The sequence below is a fragment of the Cotesia typhae genome, unplaced genomic scaffold (genome assembly GCF_013202065.1).
Source record: "Cotesia typhae breed Kobodo isofemale line unplaced genomic scaffold, CoteBio_Ctyphae contig_50, whole genome shotgun sequence".
Classification (NCBI taxonomy): domain Eukaryota; kingdom Metazoa; phylum Arthropoda; class Insecta; order Hymenoptera; family Braconidae; genus Cotesia; species Cotesia typhae.
The window spans coordinates 2,518,077-2,534,897 of NW_027423758.1; the positions used below are offsets into that span (position 1 = coordinate 2,518,077).

A 16,821-nucleotide genomic window follows, 5' to 3' on the forward strand; every position below is an offset into this window, starting at 1 on the left:
CCGCATACAGTACATAGTCGCCCACGTGCGCGTGTTTATGTGTTGAAAAATTTGTGAATTTTATAAACTCTTATACAATTATTTTACAATTTATTAAAAATGTGTCCACAAATGTTGATTAGTTAAAATTACTGATATTTCTCATTGGATATAGAACGTGCTATTTTTTATTAAAGGTAATGGAATATATTTTCTTATACTTGGGTTATGTTAGACACGTTGTTTACAATTTCATTTATGTACCATCTATTGAAATTACAACAATGCAACAGTAATAACATTTGCTTAGAAGTTAAAGTCAGAAGTTAGAAGTTAATATTAATAAAAATCAACGTTTAAAATGATTAGTAGAAAAAGTTGTCATGATATTTTATTTATAAGTAAATCGACTATCTGATGTTTACTAATTTAAAGACCACTTTTGTGAGTTTTTTGTTATTTTGAATTTTTTTTTTTATGCATAAATTTATAATACTAGAATTCAAATTTGCGCGCGCCTGAGTTTAGAGTTTGCATATATTTTCATGCTTATGATATATTTGACCAATCACGTTACGAATAGATTGCTTACATCAGGTGTCAATTTTGAAAATTTTTTTAACAAATTAATTACAATAAAAAAATACTTCTAAAAATTTTCACTTGTAATTTTTATGAATTTTCACATGTGAAACTTTTTAATTAAATTTTTTTTTTAATAATTTAATTGCTATAAAATTCAAAAAAAAATTTTTTATATCTGTCAACTTCAGTGTTACATAAATTTTTGCTTAAAAAATGTAATTTTTTTTTAATTGTTTATTTATTTGGTTAAAGAAAATTTCAAAAATTAATAATAGTGCGATAATTTCAATTTCATAAAAAAATGTTAATTTTTTTTTAAATGTCATTTTTTTTTAATTAATTAATTTAATTAAAAAAAAAATTATATTATTTTTAGCTAAGAATTTTAATATGCAATTAAAATTTTTGATAGGCACTCATAGCTCTTCTTACTTCGCCGTCTATCTTACGGCTCTAAATAAATTTTTATGTAGAAAAATGATCAATTTAAAAAATAAAATAATTTTTTAATTTTGACATTTTTAATTAATTCGCGCCACTATGCGCGCGTATAATAACGCGGCTGTTTTAAAAAGATGGCGCCACAAACTAGGCGCGCGGGTTCATTCATCAATCAGGTTATGTTTTCCTACGTTAATTCGTTGTTTATAATTTGTGAGCGGAGCAAATAAGTGCAAAGTAAAAAAAAAGAATTATAAAATAAAAAAATAAAAAGTAAGTAATTGATTATCAAATTATCAAAACAAAAAAAAATGCCGTCGTGGAATCAAATTCAAGCTCAACTCCGCAATCCAAACAACCCGGTGGTCTTTTTTGATGTATCAGTCGGCACGACTGAGATAGGACGTATGATATTTGAATTATTCGAAGATGTTTGTCCAAAAACATCCGAAAATTTCCGTCAATTTTGCACCGGCGAGTATCGAAAAGACGGAGTGCCTCTGGGGTTCAAGGGAGCTATTTTCCATCGAGTCATCAAGGATTTCATGATCCAGGGTGGTGACTTTGTCAACGGTGACGGTACCGGCGTACTTAGTATTTATGGCGGTAACACATTTGCTGATGAAAACTTCACACTGAAGCATGACTCCCCGGGACTCCTTTCAATGGCCAACAGTGGAAAGGACACCAATGGTTGCCAGTTTTTTATTACCTGTGCCAAATGCAATTTTCTTGATGGCAAGCACGTAGTTTTTGGTCGAGTTATTGATGGACTCTTGGTGATGAGAAAGGTGGAAAATGTACCTACTGGTCCAAATAATAAACCTAAAATTCCTGTAACTATTTCACAATGTGGACAGATGTAATTTTATTTAAATATTATGAAATTTAATAAAGTTTTTATATTTATTCAATTATTAATTAATTTTTAATTAATTTAGATATTTGTTTTTTATTAACCAAAATTTTTTTTTATTTCAGTTTCAAGTTTTAAAATTGACTGCAATTTTTATAATATTTTACAGAAGATATTTTGAAGTTTTTACATTTAATTTTTTTAACAGCCGGTTCCTACGATTGCAGCTTTTTATTTCTCTCCTAGACAAAAAAAAATTTTGAAAAAAAAAACGCTCTGCTACGTAATAGATTTTTTAATTAGCTATTTCGTAGCAGAGCGTTTTTTTTTTTTTTTTTTAATTCTCATTTGTTTAAAAGAAAAACATAAAACTACAATAGATTTATAATCATGAGTGCAACAAGGATAGTACCGTTTCTTGCAGTGAGTGCGACATGAGAAAAAGAAGGGATCGGCTATTAAAGAAAATATAAATTTTTAAGAAATCAGTAGTGCCAAAATTTACTATTGTAGAAAGCTGGAGTTTTTTTTCCAGTGCCTATTGATACCTATATTTAAAATATTATAATTTTTTAGAAGTACTCTCTCGGAAAATGAAGATGTCAGCAACTTGATGTGGTGGTAGGTCACCTTTAGATAGAACTGTTTGCACTCTAAAGATCAGACCTTTTATCTACAATCGACGGAATTTAAATTAAGGAGGTCCTTTCGCTCTAGTTGGGTCACAACAACTGTAGTGGTCAATATTCGATAAATTAAAATAAAAAAACCCCTAAGAATTCCTAAAATTGAAAAATAAATAGTATTTGAGGCACTAATCATTGAAATTTTTAAAATTAAAAAAAAATAGTTAAATACAAAAATTAATTTGACTCTTGTTCAGCTTTCATAATTGCTTACCTGGACATTTCTTATTGTCATCTATGTCATTTCTCTGTTTACCCGATGACTTTGTAGCTTTCGGTTTATTAAGAGTTTTTCCAGCCGTTGACTTCGTCTGAGAAGTATCAAAAGATGTTGAAGGTCTGTCGGTAAATGTTGCTGTGCCTGACGAGCCGGCTTCTAACGGAAGTTTATTTTCTTTTCCTATTTCTTTTGAATCATACATTTGGTAGTATGTCGGTATGGGACTATCAAATACAAAACAATTTGTAGATCGATTAATTACAATATTAAAAAATTATTCCATAGAAAATATACCGGATTTGTAAATACATTAGAGATATTGACATTGATTATACATGATAATCATTAGTAAATTATCTTTCAGTAATATTCTAATAAATTTCATATTTTTACCTTCATTTTTACAAAATTCCAAAAGTTTAGTAGCAAACATTGTATCTGCAAAATAATAACGAAAAATTAAAATGAAAAAAAAATAAGGTTATGTTACGCTTAAAATATTGATAGATACGATGACAAATTTACCTGTCTTTGCACGATCAAAAATTTCCTGAGTAACTTTCAGCTCGTATTGAGTATTCTCAATACAGTCTAATAAAGTTAATTTTAGCAATTCTTCCATTGTTTCGTTTATCAATCCAAATTAATTACAAAACTCTGTGATTTAACTGCTGGTATTGTTTATAAAACGTTAGGCACTTTAAATAGTTTTGACTGATCACGTGATCAAACTACTGCGAGTACCTTACCTCAAAAAAGCCAGTACTCGCAGCAGAATATGGCGGCGATTTATGACGTCATATATTTCCCTAGGATACTGCGGCAGTATACTGGCAGTCAATTACGGAACGAATTTTTCTATAGTAATAGCACTGTGCAGTGCTCGCAGTGCATATCGGAACATACCCTAAATTTTTAATTGCACAATAAAACCTTAACCACGTTTAAGTTTTTGCAGTCAGTGTAAATAAATAAATTGATTAAAAATGTTTAATCATAAAACTATAACATTCTAATGTCTCACGACAAGAATGCTAGTATTTTTTAATTATTGTTTTATTTTTCAATTATTAAATATGAAAATCTGTTAACAATAAATTAACTAATAAATATGAATGAAAATTACAAGTGCGTTAAAGATTAGTTTGAATTTATTTAATGGTCTGAAGCTTGCGCGCTACGCAATGTTGTCAAATGTTCTGACTCCATTTAAATGTAGGTTACTTAAAAATTGTCTATGATTTTATAATTTTAATTTCTCCGTAAATTCCACGGTAACCTATATATTTTATTGCAAAAAATGAAACCTGAATATTTTGAAAACCTTATTTTCAGTTTTTTTTTTTTTTTTTTTTTTTTTTTTTTTACCCCATCTAATCGGTAGTTAATACCATAATTCGAGAAAGTTGTTAAGGTCAGACTTTCTCGTAAAACCCGAAAAAAATACTAACATTTTTAGAAATTTTTTGTTCAAAAATTTGCGGGTTGATGAATAAATTAAACTTCACTAGTAGATAAATTAAGACTATAACTATTAGATAAAAATTAATTTTATGCATAATCTAATATTTTTTATTTAAGGGGTTATATCCACTGGTAATTTCAAAAAAATCGAAATTTTTTTTTTGCATATTTTGAATGTATATATATTCGAGAATATTGTCGGTAAATTTCAAAGTAATCTGGTAAATAGTTTCGGAGTAATGAGCGCATTTGTAAAGACGTCTCCGAGCGTTTGAAATTAGGCGGAACCGTAACTTTAAATAATAGCCAAAACTTTAAATGCGTTTTTCTCGAAACGATGTTTTCAAAGTCGGTGAGGAATATTTTCTCCGAAACGGCTTGACCGATTGATTTGAAATTTTCACAGGATCTTCTTAGATACTTTTGTCAGGTAATGATCGAAGGAATAAAGTTTCTGATAAAAATTTCGATTTTTTAAGTCACTTTAAAGTGTAAATTTTCGTTCAAAAAAAGATTTTTTTTGTTGGGAAGCCGCTATTTTGTCTAAAATCAAAATTTTGACTATTTCTTCGATCATTACCTGTATTTATCTATCCTAAAAGTAATCCTTTTGGTTTTTTTTTATTTCAAATAATTTGGATCAGAGATATCTTCCTCACCACCAGACACCTTTTTGTGGAGGACCTTCAGGAGATCTTCTACAGGAACGACGGAACCCAATATTTTTATCAATAAAATATGAATTCTTAGAATACGTTAAATTCGCTAAATATTCATATATTTTATGTATATATTCAATAAAAAGCCTCTCCAGAAAAAATTAACAAAAAAACACATTTTTTCGAACTTGCAAGTGGATATAACCCCTTAACTTAACATTGATGGCGAAAGGACCTCCTTAACTGCTAATGTCTTCAATATTTTTCGAGAAACTCTTCTGAAAAATTACAATTTTCATTTTGAGATGCGTCTAAGATGTTATCAAAATTTTAATTAACTTAATTGTAATGTAAATATATTTTTTCTAAATCTAGTAAGTTGAATTACTTGCTGATTTATAGTTCACTGCAGTAAATCGTTTTATTTAATAAAACGAGATCAAAGTAAATAGCAATGAGGTTTTTTTTTTCATCTATTCAACCATAAAAAAGTGATATACTTAACTCAGAATAAAATTATCAATAGCTTATTGATTACTTAATACAGTAAAAAAAAATTAATATCCGTAATTTCAGTTGTTTTTATTGAAAATTATCTTGTTCATTGAGCCGTTGCAAGCATTGGTCTCATTTTGCCTATTAGAATTTAAAATTAATTTCAATTATTATCCTTGTGAGTAGCGATGACTAACTAACCAGGTTATAATATAATAAAACAAAGCTTTTAACGTTATAAAAAATTTGTTTGTCACTAAAATAACTCGCGTATAAACTTAATTTTTTTCATCACTCCTTCTATAATCATCAGTAGTATAAAAAAATGTATCATGTCTTTATTTGCTATTTACTTTGAGAAATATGTTATTGATTTAAAAAATTAGTTTTAGCTTTCAATAATTTATTAATTCAATTTTACAAATATTTTCGGTGTATTGTATAATTATAATTTGTAAATGACATCTAATTTTTTTTTAAAAGTTTAAACAGTTTTTCAATAATTTAATAATATAATTCCACTTGTCATTATAATAAATTACTTAAAAATTAGGCTTTTTTATAGCTAAAAACATTGCATTCTATTTCATTAATTTTTTTATAAATATATTAATTAATTAATTAATTAGCTACACATAGAATTAATACATTTATCGATCAATTTTATAATATTGTCATTAATTATCATGCAATACACTTAAAGTTAACATTGAATTGTCTAAATATCTAAGATATTTAATTTATAATTTCAATTTTTTAGCATTCAATTCGTTACTAAACAATACTAAACAATAAAAGATATGTTGTGGTAACAAATGAATTTGTTAACATAGGGATGACAAATCATATGTTAAAATAACAAAATTTAGGATATAACAAGTTATTGATACATTATAACAACAAAACAATTTTGTTAGTATGGCAAAATCTTTTAGTTGATTCGACAAAATACTTTAGTTGGTATCACAAATTTTTTTGTTGAAACAGTAAAATTGTTCTATTAAAATAACAAAGAAAATTTGTTAGAGTAACAAAGACAATTTGTTGAAGTAATGAAGAGAATTTGTAAGAATAACAATGAGAATTTGTTGGACTAACCCATTGAGTTTCATTATACACAATCATTTTCGTGATAAGCTTTTGAGGATTTGGAAAATATTTTGGTAACAGATTAGTTTTGTTATTGCAACAAAATCAAAGTCATTTTATGGCAGCAACAAAATGATTTTGTTAGAGAAACAAATTGATTTTATGATTGAACAAACTGGTTTGTTAGTACAACTTGAAACATTTTGTTAATGCAACTAATGGATTTGTTGCTATAACTATATTCATTTGTTACCACAACATATTTTTCAGTTATCCTGTCTATTGTTATTTCAACAAAATCGTTTTTATGCGTGCAGTATCACGTAAAATCAAAGTGAAACAAAATCTTTCAAGGATGCTGAAAAATCAAACAACAGTATTCTATTTATTAAAAAAAATTAAACAGTAATAAAAAACCAAGCACCGAATAACTAACTAAAAATCGTGATCATTTCCTGAGTAAATTTAAAAAAATAAAAAAATGAACCACTAATCAAATCAAAACTTCTTTAGAAGTATTTAAAGACTCAGGATCAACACGATATTTGAAAATCCTATCTACTGGCTTGGCTCACGGTAACGATACTAAATGATTTTTTTTCTTTGGTACCGTGAGTTGGATTGTATTCTACCGATCACTACAAAATACTTCCTCGTCGTTCAGATCAACCTGTGAGTTGTTGTCTTCAACAACCATAATTGGCGTAGCTCCGTCATGCAAAGTTGATTTAGACTTAGTTCTCCTATAAACATCTCGAGTAACACTTCTGGTGAAGCTGAACTTTCGTACGAGTTTCTTGTCGAGTGGAACCGGGCTCTTGGGGCTTTTAGCCGACAGCTCAATTTCTGTGCCCTCATAATGAGTGAGCAGGACTTCAGAGGCGTGTTCGTCAATTACCTCCACCGCATAATCAATATCGTCTTCTTTGGCATTTTCTTTAGTGACACAAAAGCGTATCACGTATTTTCCCATCATTCTCGAGGGTATCATATGGATTTTTCCCGAGGCATTGATGTTGGCCAACAATTCTTGGTTTATCTCATCACTGTCTTTTAAACGAAAACAGACTAATCCTACTCTGACGTCATTGAGTACTTCGAAGCGTTTATTTTTTCTCATTTGAGCCTCGAATTTCTTGGCCAATCGAATGTGGTTGCGTATGTACTTTTGCAGTCCAATAATACCGTAGCTTCTCATTACAAACCAGAGTTTAAGTGCTCGGAATCTTCGGCTCAGCGGAATACCCCAGTGTCGATAGTCTATTGATTCATTTGAGTTAGCGTGCTGAAGATAAAGTGGATCTACGACAAGAGCTGATGTTAATTTAACGCGATCACGTACCCACAAACATGAGCAATCAAAATTTACGAGGAGCCATTTGTTAGGATTGGTATTGAATGAGTCTGCGTACTCTATTCCAGCCATAAGCGGCCGTAATTCCGGGCAGATAAATGCGTTCCCACCGTAAGCGCCGTCAACGTGGAGCCATATTCCAGGTTGCTTCTTACAAACCGGACCAATTTCAATCAGATTGTCAAATGAACAGCACCCAGTTGAGCCCAGTGTCGTTGACACAAAGAACGGCACCAATCCACATTTAATATCGTCTTTTATAGCCGCTTCTAGTGTACTGCCTCGTAAACAGCAACGGTCATCAGGTGCCAATACTCGCAATTTTACCAGACAAATCATAGCCGCTTTTTCGACGCATGAATGAGCTTCTGTCGAGCAGTAAGCGACTAATCGCGGTAAAAAAGCACTGTCTTCTATCAATGGCTCTTTTTTCTTCAGCAAATTTATTGCGTGATTTCGTGCAGCCAACATTGTTACTAAAATACACTCGGATGCTGATCCTTGGATTACACCGCCGCCTTTAGAATTTTTTTTTTCAGCCAAAAATCCAGATGGCAAATTAATCGCCTTTGCATACCAGTCTAGGACTATTGTTTCGAGCTCTGTGCAGGCCGGACTTGCTGCCCAGGAAAATCCGATGCATCCGATCGCGTCTGATAGCATGTCACCGAGGATTGAAGGGAATGAATTCCCAGCGGGAAAGTATGCGTGAAAACGTGGATGTTGCCAATGAGTTATCTAAAATTAATTTTAAAGTTAATTTATCTTTAACGTAAATCTAGTAATTTAATTGGTACACTGTTAAAACTTATACTTTTTTAATTTCAATTTTTTTTTTTAATCAAATGCTTTAAAATTTTATTTAATTTATTAAGTTAACAAATTTAATTATGGCAATCATCAAACTTAATTTAGAAGTCGTTATTTTTTTTTTCTTCATTTTTAATCAAATCTAGAATCAATTAATTTATAAATATATTCAATGATTTGAATTTTAAAGCGCTAATAAAATTATATTATTCAATAAATTGAAAAAAATTTTAAAGACAAATTTTTAACAGTGTAGAAAAAATTTTATATTTTACTCCAGGCATTATTTTATTTTCAACGTCATTCATAATATCATTCCATGACTCTGGCTTTAGCGGTGCTTCGTTGGGTAAAAGAGGCCTCAAATAACCAGGATCAACATTTGCCGTAACTCTTTTACCTTCTAATGTCCTTAAATATTCGCAAATATACTCGACCATCTCTTTACCTCGCACACGAAATTCCTCGATGTTCATTTTGAATCTAAAAATTAAAAAAAAAAATGAATTTTCAAGAAGAAAAAAGCATAATTAATTAAAAGTAAAATAAATAAAAATGAAAATGATACTTACTTTATTAATTAATCATGAAAATCAACGATTTAATAAAACATTATCCAGAGATGACTATTTAAACTGGCAGTGACTAATAAAGCACTTCTTATCGATTTTAAATTAATCAACCCGAGCGCTTTTTGAACACGGTCTAATTAAAGAAGAAATAAATAGTGGTTTGAATGATTAATTTAATTAATTTAAATCATTTCAAATAATTCCACTTAATTAATCGATTAATTATTTATTTGAAGATTATTAAGATAATTGAGGATTAAAACGGAATAATAGAAGCGCAAATTAAAAACTCCAAAGTTAACAAGAGTATCACAGCGAACGGTTGAAAAGCAAGTGATGGAAAAAGGCAACGAGAGATAGGTCCACGGGGTTTTAAAGTGAAGGGGTAGAATACTCCCTCTAGCTATTTTATAAATAGCCACTTACTCTTCCCCGATATTCAACAAACACCTTTTTATAAAGCATCGCTGGACTATATTACTCTGGACAGGTCACTGGTCAATATAAATATATATATATATATATATATTTATGTATCTATCCGAGTCTATATATACGTATATGTATATTACATGAAGTATATAAATATATGGATGCAATATTTTATAGCCCATACATAACAATTTAGTGAGTAGTTTTATATCACGACACTTCACGGTTGACTCGTCTTCCGCTCGACCACTCGATGTTCATTTCCATCCCTAATAATAAAATCAATTTATTATATATAATAACAAACATATGTTACCTTTAATTTGTTTATTATATATTCTCAATGACAGAAATTTGAATGACTAAATATTTAAAAATTAATTAAAACAATAACGATATTAATTTATAAATAAATAATGTAATAATTATGATTATAATTAATTACTTTCATCTTTCGAGTAATGTTATGACATTACTTGGAGGCAGTTTATCGATCATATTATTTTCATTGACAATTACCCTTTTAATTAATAGCTTAAACCAACATTTAAAGCCGCCCTCCAAGATGATAACACCGACGTTATATTTTATTAATAATTTATCAATCAATTATCTATAATTTTATTATCAGGTCAATTACGTTCGGCCATTTGGTGATCTTCCTCGTGAAGGTGACACTGTTGGAGATGGTTCTGGGCTGCAGCCGTTACTGCTACCGCGTCGGCTTCCTGCTCCCGTTTTCAGACGAACCATCGTATCCAAATGACGAAATCTATTATTTATAATAAAAAATTACTCAATAATTTAATTTTGATTTTTATAAATAAATAAATAAATAAATTGATAGATATTTGCCTCAAAGACAATTCACTCGTGTCTGTTGATTCACGGGACATTAAATAAGCCAGTGGCCATGAAATCCACGAACTTCTAGTCATTTAAATCACAAATTAATTTTATTATTTGTGTAAGTTTATTTATTATTTATTCAGTTGGATAATTGTAATAACTCTTACGTAGTACGAGGATTAGAACCAAGTCCACCAATGGTCGCTTGAGTTTCCAATTTAGCTTCAGGTCTGTTGGGCGTTTTAGTAAACCCTGGCTGAATCGCTGGATCAGAGACCATGCGAACGAAAAATGATCTTCGCTGCTCCAAAGTTGCTTTGCGCTTTTTTTCTCGGATGTCTGCGAGTTTGTCCACAACTTCTTTACCTTCCAAAATTTCTGATAAGTAATCCGTTATCACACTCCATGCGTGTTCTGCAAAGTTTAGAAAAATAGTTTTAAAATCGTTCGTAGAGGAATTGAAGTTATTAACAAGAAAAGTGGAGATACATTTTTAGTAGAGAGGAAAAATTTTTTTTCTGAATTAATTTGTTGAAAATTTTTAACAAATTTATTTGTTAGCTTAATAAATCAATTTTTTTCTTACAATAACTGAGGAGTTGAGTTTCAATGGGGTATCTTTTCATTTTTGATTAATCGAGACAAAAAACTGGTTATCTTTAATTATAAATATTTTTTAAATTAATATTTAAAAGTAAAAAAAACTGCTCTTTTAAAATAAGAAAAGATACCCTTTTGAAAATCAGCTCCTCAACTTTCTTGTTGAAAAAAAAAATTTTTTTTTATTTGGAAAAAAAAAAACAGTTTTAAATTGATAACTTGAAAATTTTCATCCACAACTATTTTTTCCCCTATCTAAGAAACTTTTTTTCAATAAAAAAATTACTGTGAGAAAAATTTTAGTAATTATTTACATGGGGGGCATAACTAGGGGAAAAATTAACATTTTCAAATTTTTTTTTGTATTCTGCTTGTTTTTACGGCGCATTTATAATAAAAAATGTGAAAGAAAAAAATCAAGATTTCGATAGCTTTTTTGCTTTCAAAACTTGGAAAAAATTTTGGCTCTCATATTTTGGATAAAATTTCTATTTTATTTTTTTTTATGTATTTTATACATTTTTTTTTTTTTTTTTTTTTTTGAAAAGTACATAAAAAAACAAACAATTAAAAAAAAAAAAGTCGAATATTAGTTTTCTAAAAAATTTATAAATTTTTTTGAAAATTTGTAAAATTTGTTAAAATTGTGATGATTCACTTTTTTTTTAAATTTTTTTATGTATTTTTTAAAACAAAAATCGCTTCTAATATTATAAGTTTGTTTGTTATGCTTTCATGCGAAAACTACTTAACCGATCATCATGAAACTTTGTACACATATTCTTGGAGGTATTAGAAGTAACATAGGATACTTTTTATTAAAAAAAAAAATTTTTTTTTACGAAAGACAACAAAATTGTTTGTGAAAAAATTAGAATCACATTGATTCAGTTCTATTGAAATGTAATGATCTTTAATATTTATCTAAGGGCTTTAAAGTGAGCGATGCCGCAGGTAAAAGCTAGTATATCAATAAAATCAAATAGAAATTTCGTTCAAAAAAATGAAAATTAAAATGGTTGACCCCACTTGTAAATATTTACCAAAATTTGTATTTTTTTTAGCGAAGAAGTAAAATTGTTTAAAGAATTCGACAAATTAATCTCTTATTACAAGTTTATGATAACTGCAATTTAATTGTGCAATCAATTGCCTTCGAATCTTGTTGCTTTAAAATTGTTTGAAGAATTTAAAACATCCTTTTTTATAATTTATTTTTTAATAAAAATATTTGAAGTTGCTTAAATTCAATAACTTTATGTCTTTATATTAATAAAATTCATAATTATATACATGTATTTTATAATTCACTATGAATAGATATTTTATATCTTACAACCTTTAAATAACCAGCATATATAAATTAATTATTAAACTTACCAACATCTTCAGATGTTGCATTGGGTGCAGCCAAAGCAAAGCGAATCGTATATTTCTGATTAACTTTAGCTGGTACCATATGAATTTTTCCTGAATCATTGATTACGCTCAAAAGTTTTTGGTTCAACTTATCAGAACCTTTAGCTCGGAAACACACCAGTCCTAACTAAAATAGTTTAATAATTAATAAATTATTTTTAAAAATTAGTCATTTTAATCGATATCAGGCGTATTGATCTCCCGACAAAATATCTCTAGACAAAATATCCCCAAGACAAAAAATCCCCGCCAAGTTATCCTTCAAATTCGTTATAGTTATTAAAAATTATTAAAAAGCACAATAATAAAAGAGCACAACACGGTAAAAAGCGTATGTGTTGGTCTAATGTCGAATAAACACTCACAAAAACCATATTAAAAGGACGTATATTAAACCATATTAAAAGGACTTGATTAAAAAGTTAAATGAAATTTATCGAAAGTTTTTTTTTTGCCATAATTTGTAAAAAAAAAAATAAAAAAGTTATTGCAAAGCATTGATTAATTATTTAATTATTAATATTTCGTGGTTTATCGTTTTATTTAAAAATTCCGGCTATTTAGGATTAATTGTCGGGGATTTTTTGTCGGGGGATCAAAAATATTGGAACCATATTAATCACCACAACTTCATTGCAGACTTCAAAACGATCATCCTTGCGTATGAATTGTTCAAATTGTTTAGCTAGTTTACAATGATTACGTATGTAATTTTGTAAACCACTTATTCCGTAATTTCTTAAAACAAACCATAGTTTCAGTGATCTAAATCTCCGACTTAATGGAATACTCCAGTGTCTATAAATAAATATTATTAATAATTATACTCCTGAGTATGAAGAAGAAAAAAAATACCAACCTATAATCAATAGCGGTATCCGCATGAGTATGTTGAAGATACAGTGGATCAACAACAAGTGCGCTTGTTAATTTAAACCGATCTCTCACCCACAGACATGAGCAATCAAAATTAGTCAACAAAAATTTGTTGGTATTTGTATTTATTGAATCTGCGTACTCAAGGCCCGCCATTAGATATCTCAATTCTGGACAAATAAACGCGTTTCCAGCATAAGCAGCGTCTGTGTGCAGCCAAATCTTTTAAATAAATACATTTATATTTTATTAATTATTGTAGATCATAATGACAAAAAGAAGAAATTAATTATTTGATTTACCCCGGGGTATTGACGACAAACTGGTCCGATTTCTTTGAGATTATCAAAGGAGCAACAAGCAGTAGTACCTAGTGTCGTAGATACAAAAAAAGGGACAAATCCTTCAGCGACATCAGCTTCAATGGCTTGTTTGAGAATTTCGCCGCGCATTACACTCTTCTCATCCGGCTCAAGGATCCTTAATTTAACAAAACAAATCATCGCGTCTTTTTCAACGCAGCTGTGAGACTCGCGACTGCAGTAGGCCATCAATTTTCCTAGAAGAGCTGTTTCGTCGAGGTGAGCGTGAGCTGGAGACTCTTTGAGACGGGCTATTGCTTGAGCTCTTGCTGCTAACATGCAGACTAAAACGCTTTCTGATGCAGATCCCTGAAGAAATAAAATTAGTGAATTTTTGAGATTAGAAATTTACGGCTGTTATTATTAAGATGTAAAAAGAGAACTGAAGTAAAATTCAGTTAGTAAGTTATTTTAAAGGGTTATTCTATTTTGAACTCCTGAAAAAAATGCTTTTTCTACACTGATAAAAAAATTTACTTGACTCAAGAGCCAAACTCTTGAACCAAGAATTTCATTTTGAAGAAAATAATTTTCTTAGCTAAAAAAATTTTCTAAGACCAAGAATAATTTTTTAGCTAAAGAATTTATTCTCTTAACTCAAGAAAATCATTTTCTTCAAAATGAAATTTTTGGTTCAAGAGCTTGGCTCTTGAGTCAAGTCAATTTTTTTATCAGTCTATTAATTGTTTTTTTGAGAATACTTCATCTTTAATACTAACACTTATAAACTACAACAAAATTTTATTTTTTAATTTTAAATACTTTTCAATTGCAAAAGCGAAAGTTAAATTGAAGTCCTTAGAAAATAGTTAGATCCGCGTTGTTGAAAAAATCTGAACAATGATCAATGTGAAACAAAAACGTCAAATGGTTTTATGTTTATTATTACAATAGTTACATTCCGTAGCACAAGTGTTAATTTTTCTGCAGAAATAACAAAATTTCAGTCAAAAAAAACGAAAAAGTACGTTTTTTACAGAGAAAAATATTAAAAATATAAATTTTGTAAAAATTCTGCTATGCTATATAGCGACAAGGGGCTATTCATTAATAACGTAAGGACAATTTTGGTGCTCCCCCTATCTTTTCTTACGTAAGATTCTATCTTGATCTTCTAAATAATAAATTGTTATGTTAGGAAAGGATCAAGTTTACTAAAACTTACAGTTCAAAGTGGGATCCATAATTTTTATTTTTTAACAAGTAATAATTTAAGTAATACTAGCAAATATAAATCAGTAAAACTACAAACTCATAAAATTTTTCATAAAATAATATTTAAGTAGTTTCAAATTAGTCTCAAAAACATAAATGTTTTTTATTTTTTAAACAATAAAAATACGATAATACACGAAAAAAGTTTTTTTTTTTTCAATCAGAAATAAAAATTATTTAATTAAAATAAAAATTCAACTGTACACTTTAAAATTAAAAAAAAATATTTGGAATCCAAAATGAAATTAGATTTTTAATATTGAATTTTAATTCACGAAATATCACGTAAGAATTAATTTTACCTCCCTCCCGCCAGCATAAGGACATGTAGACATTTTTAACCCCCTCCCTCTTCCCCTCAATACCCTTACGTAATGAATGAATGGCCCCTAAGTGTATAGAATATGCAGTTAAAATTTCATAAGGATCGGTTCTGAAGTTTCTGAGATTTTTTCAACCAACTGTGGTTCACGCACCGGCTGGGATGAACAAGCGCGTTAAGATAGTAGCATTCAATACTTGAAGAAGTATAGTTGAGGAGCTGATTTTCAAAAGGGTATCTTTTCATATTTTAAAAGAGCAGTTTTTTTAACTTTTAAATATTAATTCGAGCTACCTGAGATCATTATAGATGGCAATGTAATACCATATACAAATTCAACCAAACATCTAGGAGTCCATCTTTCAAATAATTTTTCTTGGGATACGCATATCTCACAGGTATCACGCAAAGTTTATGGTTCACTAAATAGTTTAAAACGTAGGAAGAACTTTCTGTCCACACAGACCCGCAAGTTATTAGTTTCTGCTACTATCCTTCCTATTAACTATTGCTCAGTAGTGTTTCTCAACTTATCGAATGAACTTGATTGCAAATTGCAGCAACTTGTTAACAGTGCTATTCGATTCATTTTTAATCTGAGGCGAGATGAGCACATCACACCATATCGACGGTCATTAAATTGGTTAAAGGTAAAGTCAGGAAGGCTATATTTTTTAGCCTGCGTGTTCTTTAAATTGTTATCAACAGGTAAACCAAAATTTTTACGTGATTTATTTATTGAAGAAGACCCTGTCATCAGACGATCGCAAAGAATAGCTAACAGAAATAATAATATCACTTTTAAAATACCCAATTTTGTTACCACAATCTACGAGCAGTCGTTTGTTATATCAGCTATACGGTTCTGGCAAGATTTACCTCCTGAAATTTCTAATTCTCTTGGTTTAGAATCCTTCAAGACAAAAATATTTGATTTTCTTATAAATCTCGAATAATAACATAATAGTGAGCTGGTTAATATGATTAAAAACATTATGTCCACTTGAACATTATGTAAATTTTATATTTTAAGCTATGTGAATTATAATTTTATGTATATCATTTTTGCCATTCGGCTTTGTGCCTTGACATTTAAACCTAATAAATAAATAATTACTTCAAAAATTATAAAGATTTCTAAATGAGAATCGAATTGTAGCTTCATAACCGATAGCACTTGATAGCTAAATTAAAAAAGTTCAATAAAAATATTTATAATTAAAGATAACCAGTTTTTTGTTATTTTTTGATTAATCAAAAATGAAAAGATACCCCTTTTGAAACTCAACTCTTAGTTAAAATGCTCTGATGTTTCTAAAATTTTTTCGTAATATTTTTAAATATATTTACTTTTAAAAAATGCAAAAAAAAAAATTAATAATTTATTAATAAAAAATTTAATGATAACAAAAGTCTAAGGACCAGATTAAAATAATTTATTACCTGAATTACTCCGCCACCTCTACTACCAGGACTAAAATACAAAAAATCATTCGGAAGATGCATCGCTTTACCTGAAATAATTTATTCAACAGA

General features: G+C 28.9%; 5 protein-coding genes across 9 annotated transcripts in view; 2 read left to right on the forward strand and 3 right to left on the reverse strand.

Moving 5' to 3' along the window:
* The first annotated feature begins 7 nt into the window (after positions 1-7).
* Positions 8-16,821, forward strand: part of Rpp25 (ribonuclease P protein subunit Rpp25) — a 27,704-nt gene continuing 10,890 nt past the window's right edge. Inside the window, exon 1 of one of the 4 annotated variants that reach the window (XR_012479963.1) lies at positions 8-176. The gene's annotated coding sequence lies outside the window, so the exon portion shown is untranslated. Of the gene's footprint in view, positions 177-3,848; positions 3,983-16,821 lie in introns of those variants that run through there. The other 3 variants (XM_074249586.1, XM_074249589.1, XM_074249588.1) reach the window with 3 other exon arrangements.
* LOC141531661 (peptidyl-prolyl cis-trans isomerase H) lies at positions 1,176-1,926 on the forward strand. The gene has a single exon (XM_074249590.1). The coding sequence runs from the start codon at positions 1,317-1,319 to the stop codon at positions 1,869-1,871; it is 555 nt and encodes a 184-aa protein (XP_074105691.1). The 5' UTR covers positions 1,176-1,316; the 3' UTR covers positions 1,872-1,926.
* Positions 1,944-3,613, reverse strand: LOC141531672 (uncharacterized). Of its 2 annotated transcripts, XM_074249605.1 has the most exons (4): positions 3,293-3,613; positions 3,161-3,205; positions 2,762-2,991; positions 1,944-2,643 (listed from the first exon to the last, which is right to left on the reverse strand). In XM_074249605.1, the coding sequence occupies exons 1-3, from the start codon at positions 3,387-3,389 to the stop codon at positions 2,948-2,950; spliced, it is 186 nt and encodes a 61-aa protein (XP_074105706.1). In that variant the 5' UTR covers positions 3,390-3,613; the 3' UTR covers positions 1,944-2,643; positions 2,762-2,947. The 2 variants fall into 2 exon arrangements, with proteins under 2 accessions (XP_074105706.1, XP_074105705.1); XM_074249604.1 differs by lacking the exon at positions 3,161-3,205 and having other exon boundaries at positions 3,293-3,551.
* On the reverse strand, positions 6,804-9,446 carry LOC141531637 (tyrosine decarboxylase). Its single transcript, XM_074249554.1, has 3 exons — positions 9,211-9,446; positions 8,914-9,121; positions 6,804-8,566 (listed from the first exon to the last, which is right to left on the reverse strand). Exons 2-3 carry the CDS (start codon positions 9,112-9,114, stop codon positions 7,103-7,105), a joined length of 1,665 nt encoding a protein of 554 aa, XP_074105655.1. The 5' UTR covers positions 9,115-9,121; positions 9,211-9,446; the 3' UTR covers positions 6,804-7,102.
* Positions 9,980-16,821, reverse strand: part of LOC141531632 (aromatic-L-amino-acid decarboxylase) — a 7,889-nt gene continuing 1,047 nt past the window's right edge. Inside the window, exons 5-12 of the mRNA XM_074249546.1 lie at positions 16,729-16,799; positions 13,689-14,057; positions 13,370-13,608; positions 13,134-13,308; positions 12,472-12,637; positions 10,659-10,905; positions 10,498-10,572; positions 9,980-10,414 (exon numbers count right to left, since the gene is read on the reverse strand). Coding sequence (XP_074105647.1) covers positions 10,279-10,414; positions 10,498-10,572; positions 10,659-10,905; positions 12,472-12,637; positions 13,134-13,308; positions 13,370-13,608; positions 13,689-14,057; positions 16,729-16,799 — 1,478 coding nt within the window. The 3' untranslated portion in view covers positions 9,980-10,278. The remainder of the gene's footprint in view (positions 10,415-10,497; positions 10,573-10,658; positions 10,906-12,471; positions 12,638-13,133; positions 13,309-13,369; positions 13,609-13,688; positions 14,058-16,728; positions 16,800-16,821) is intronic.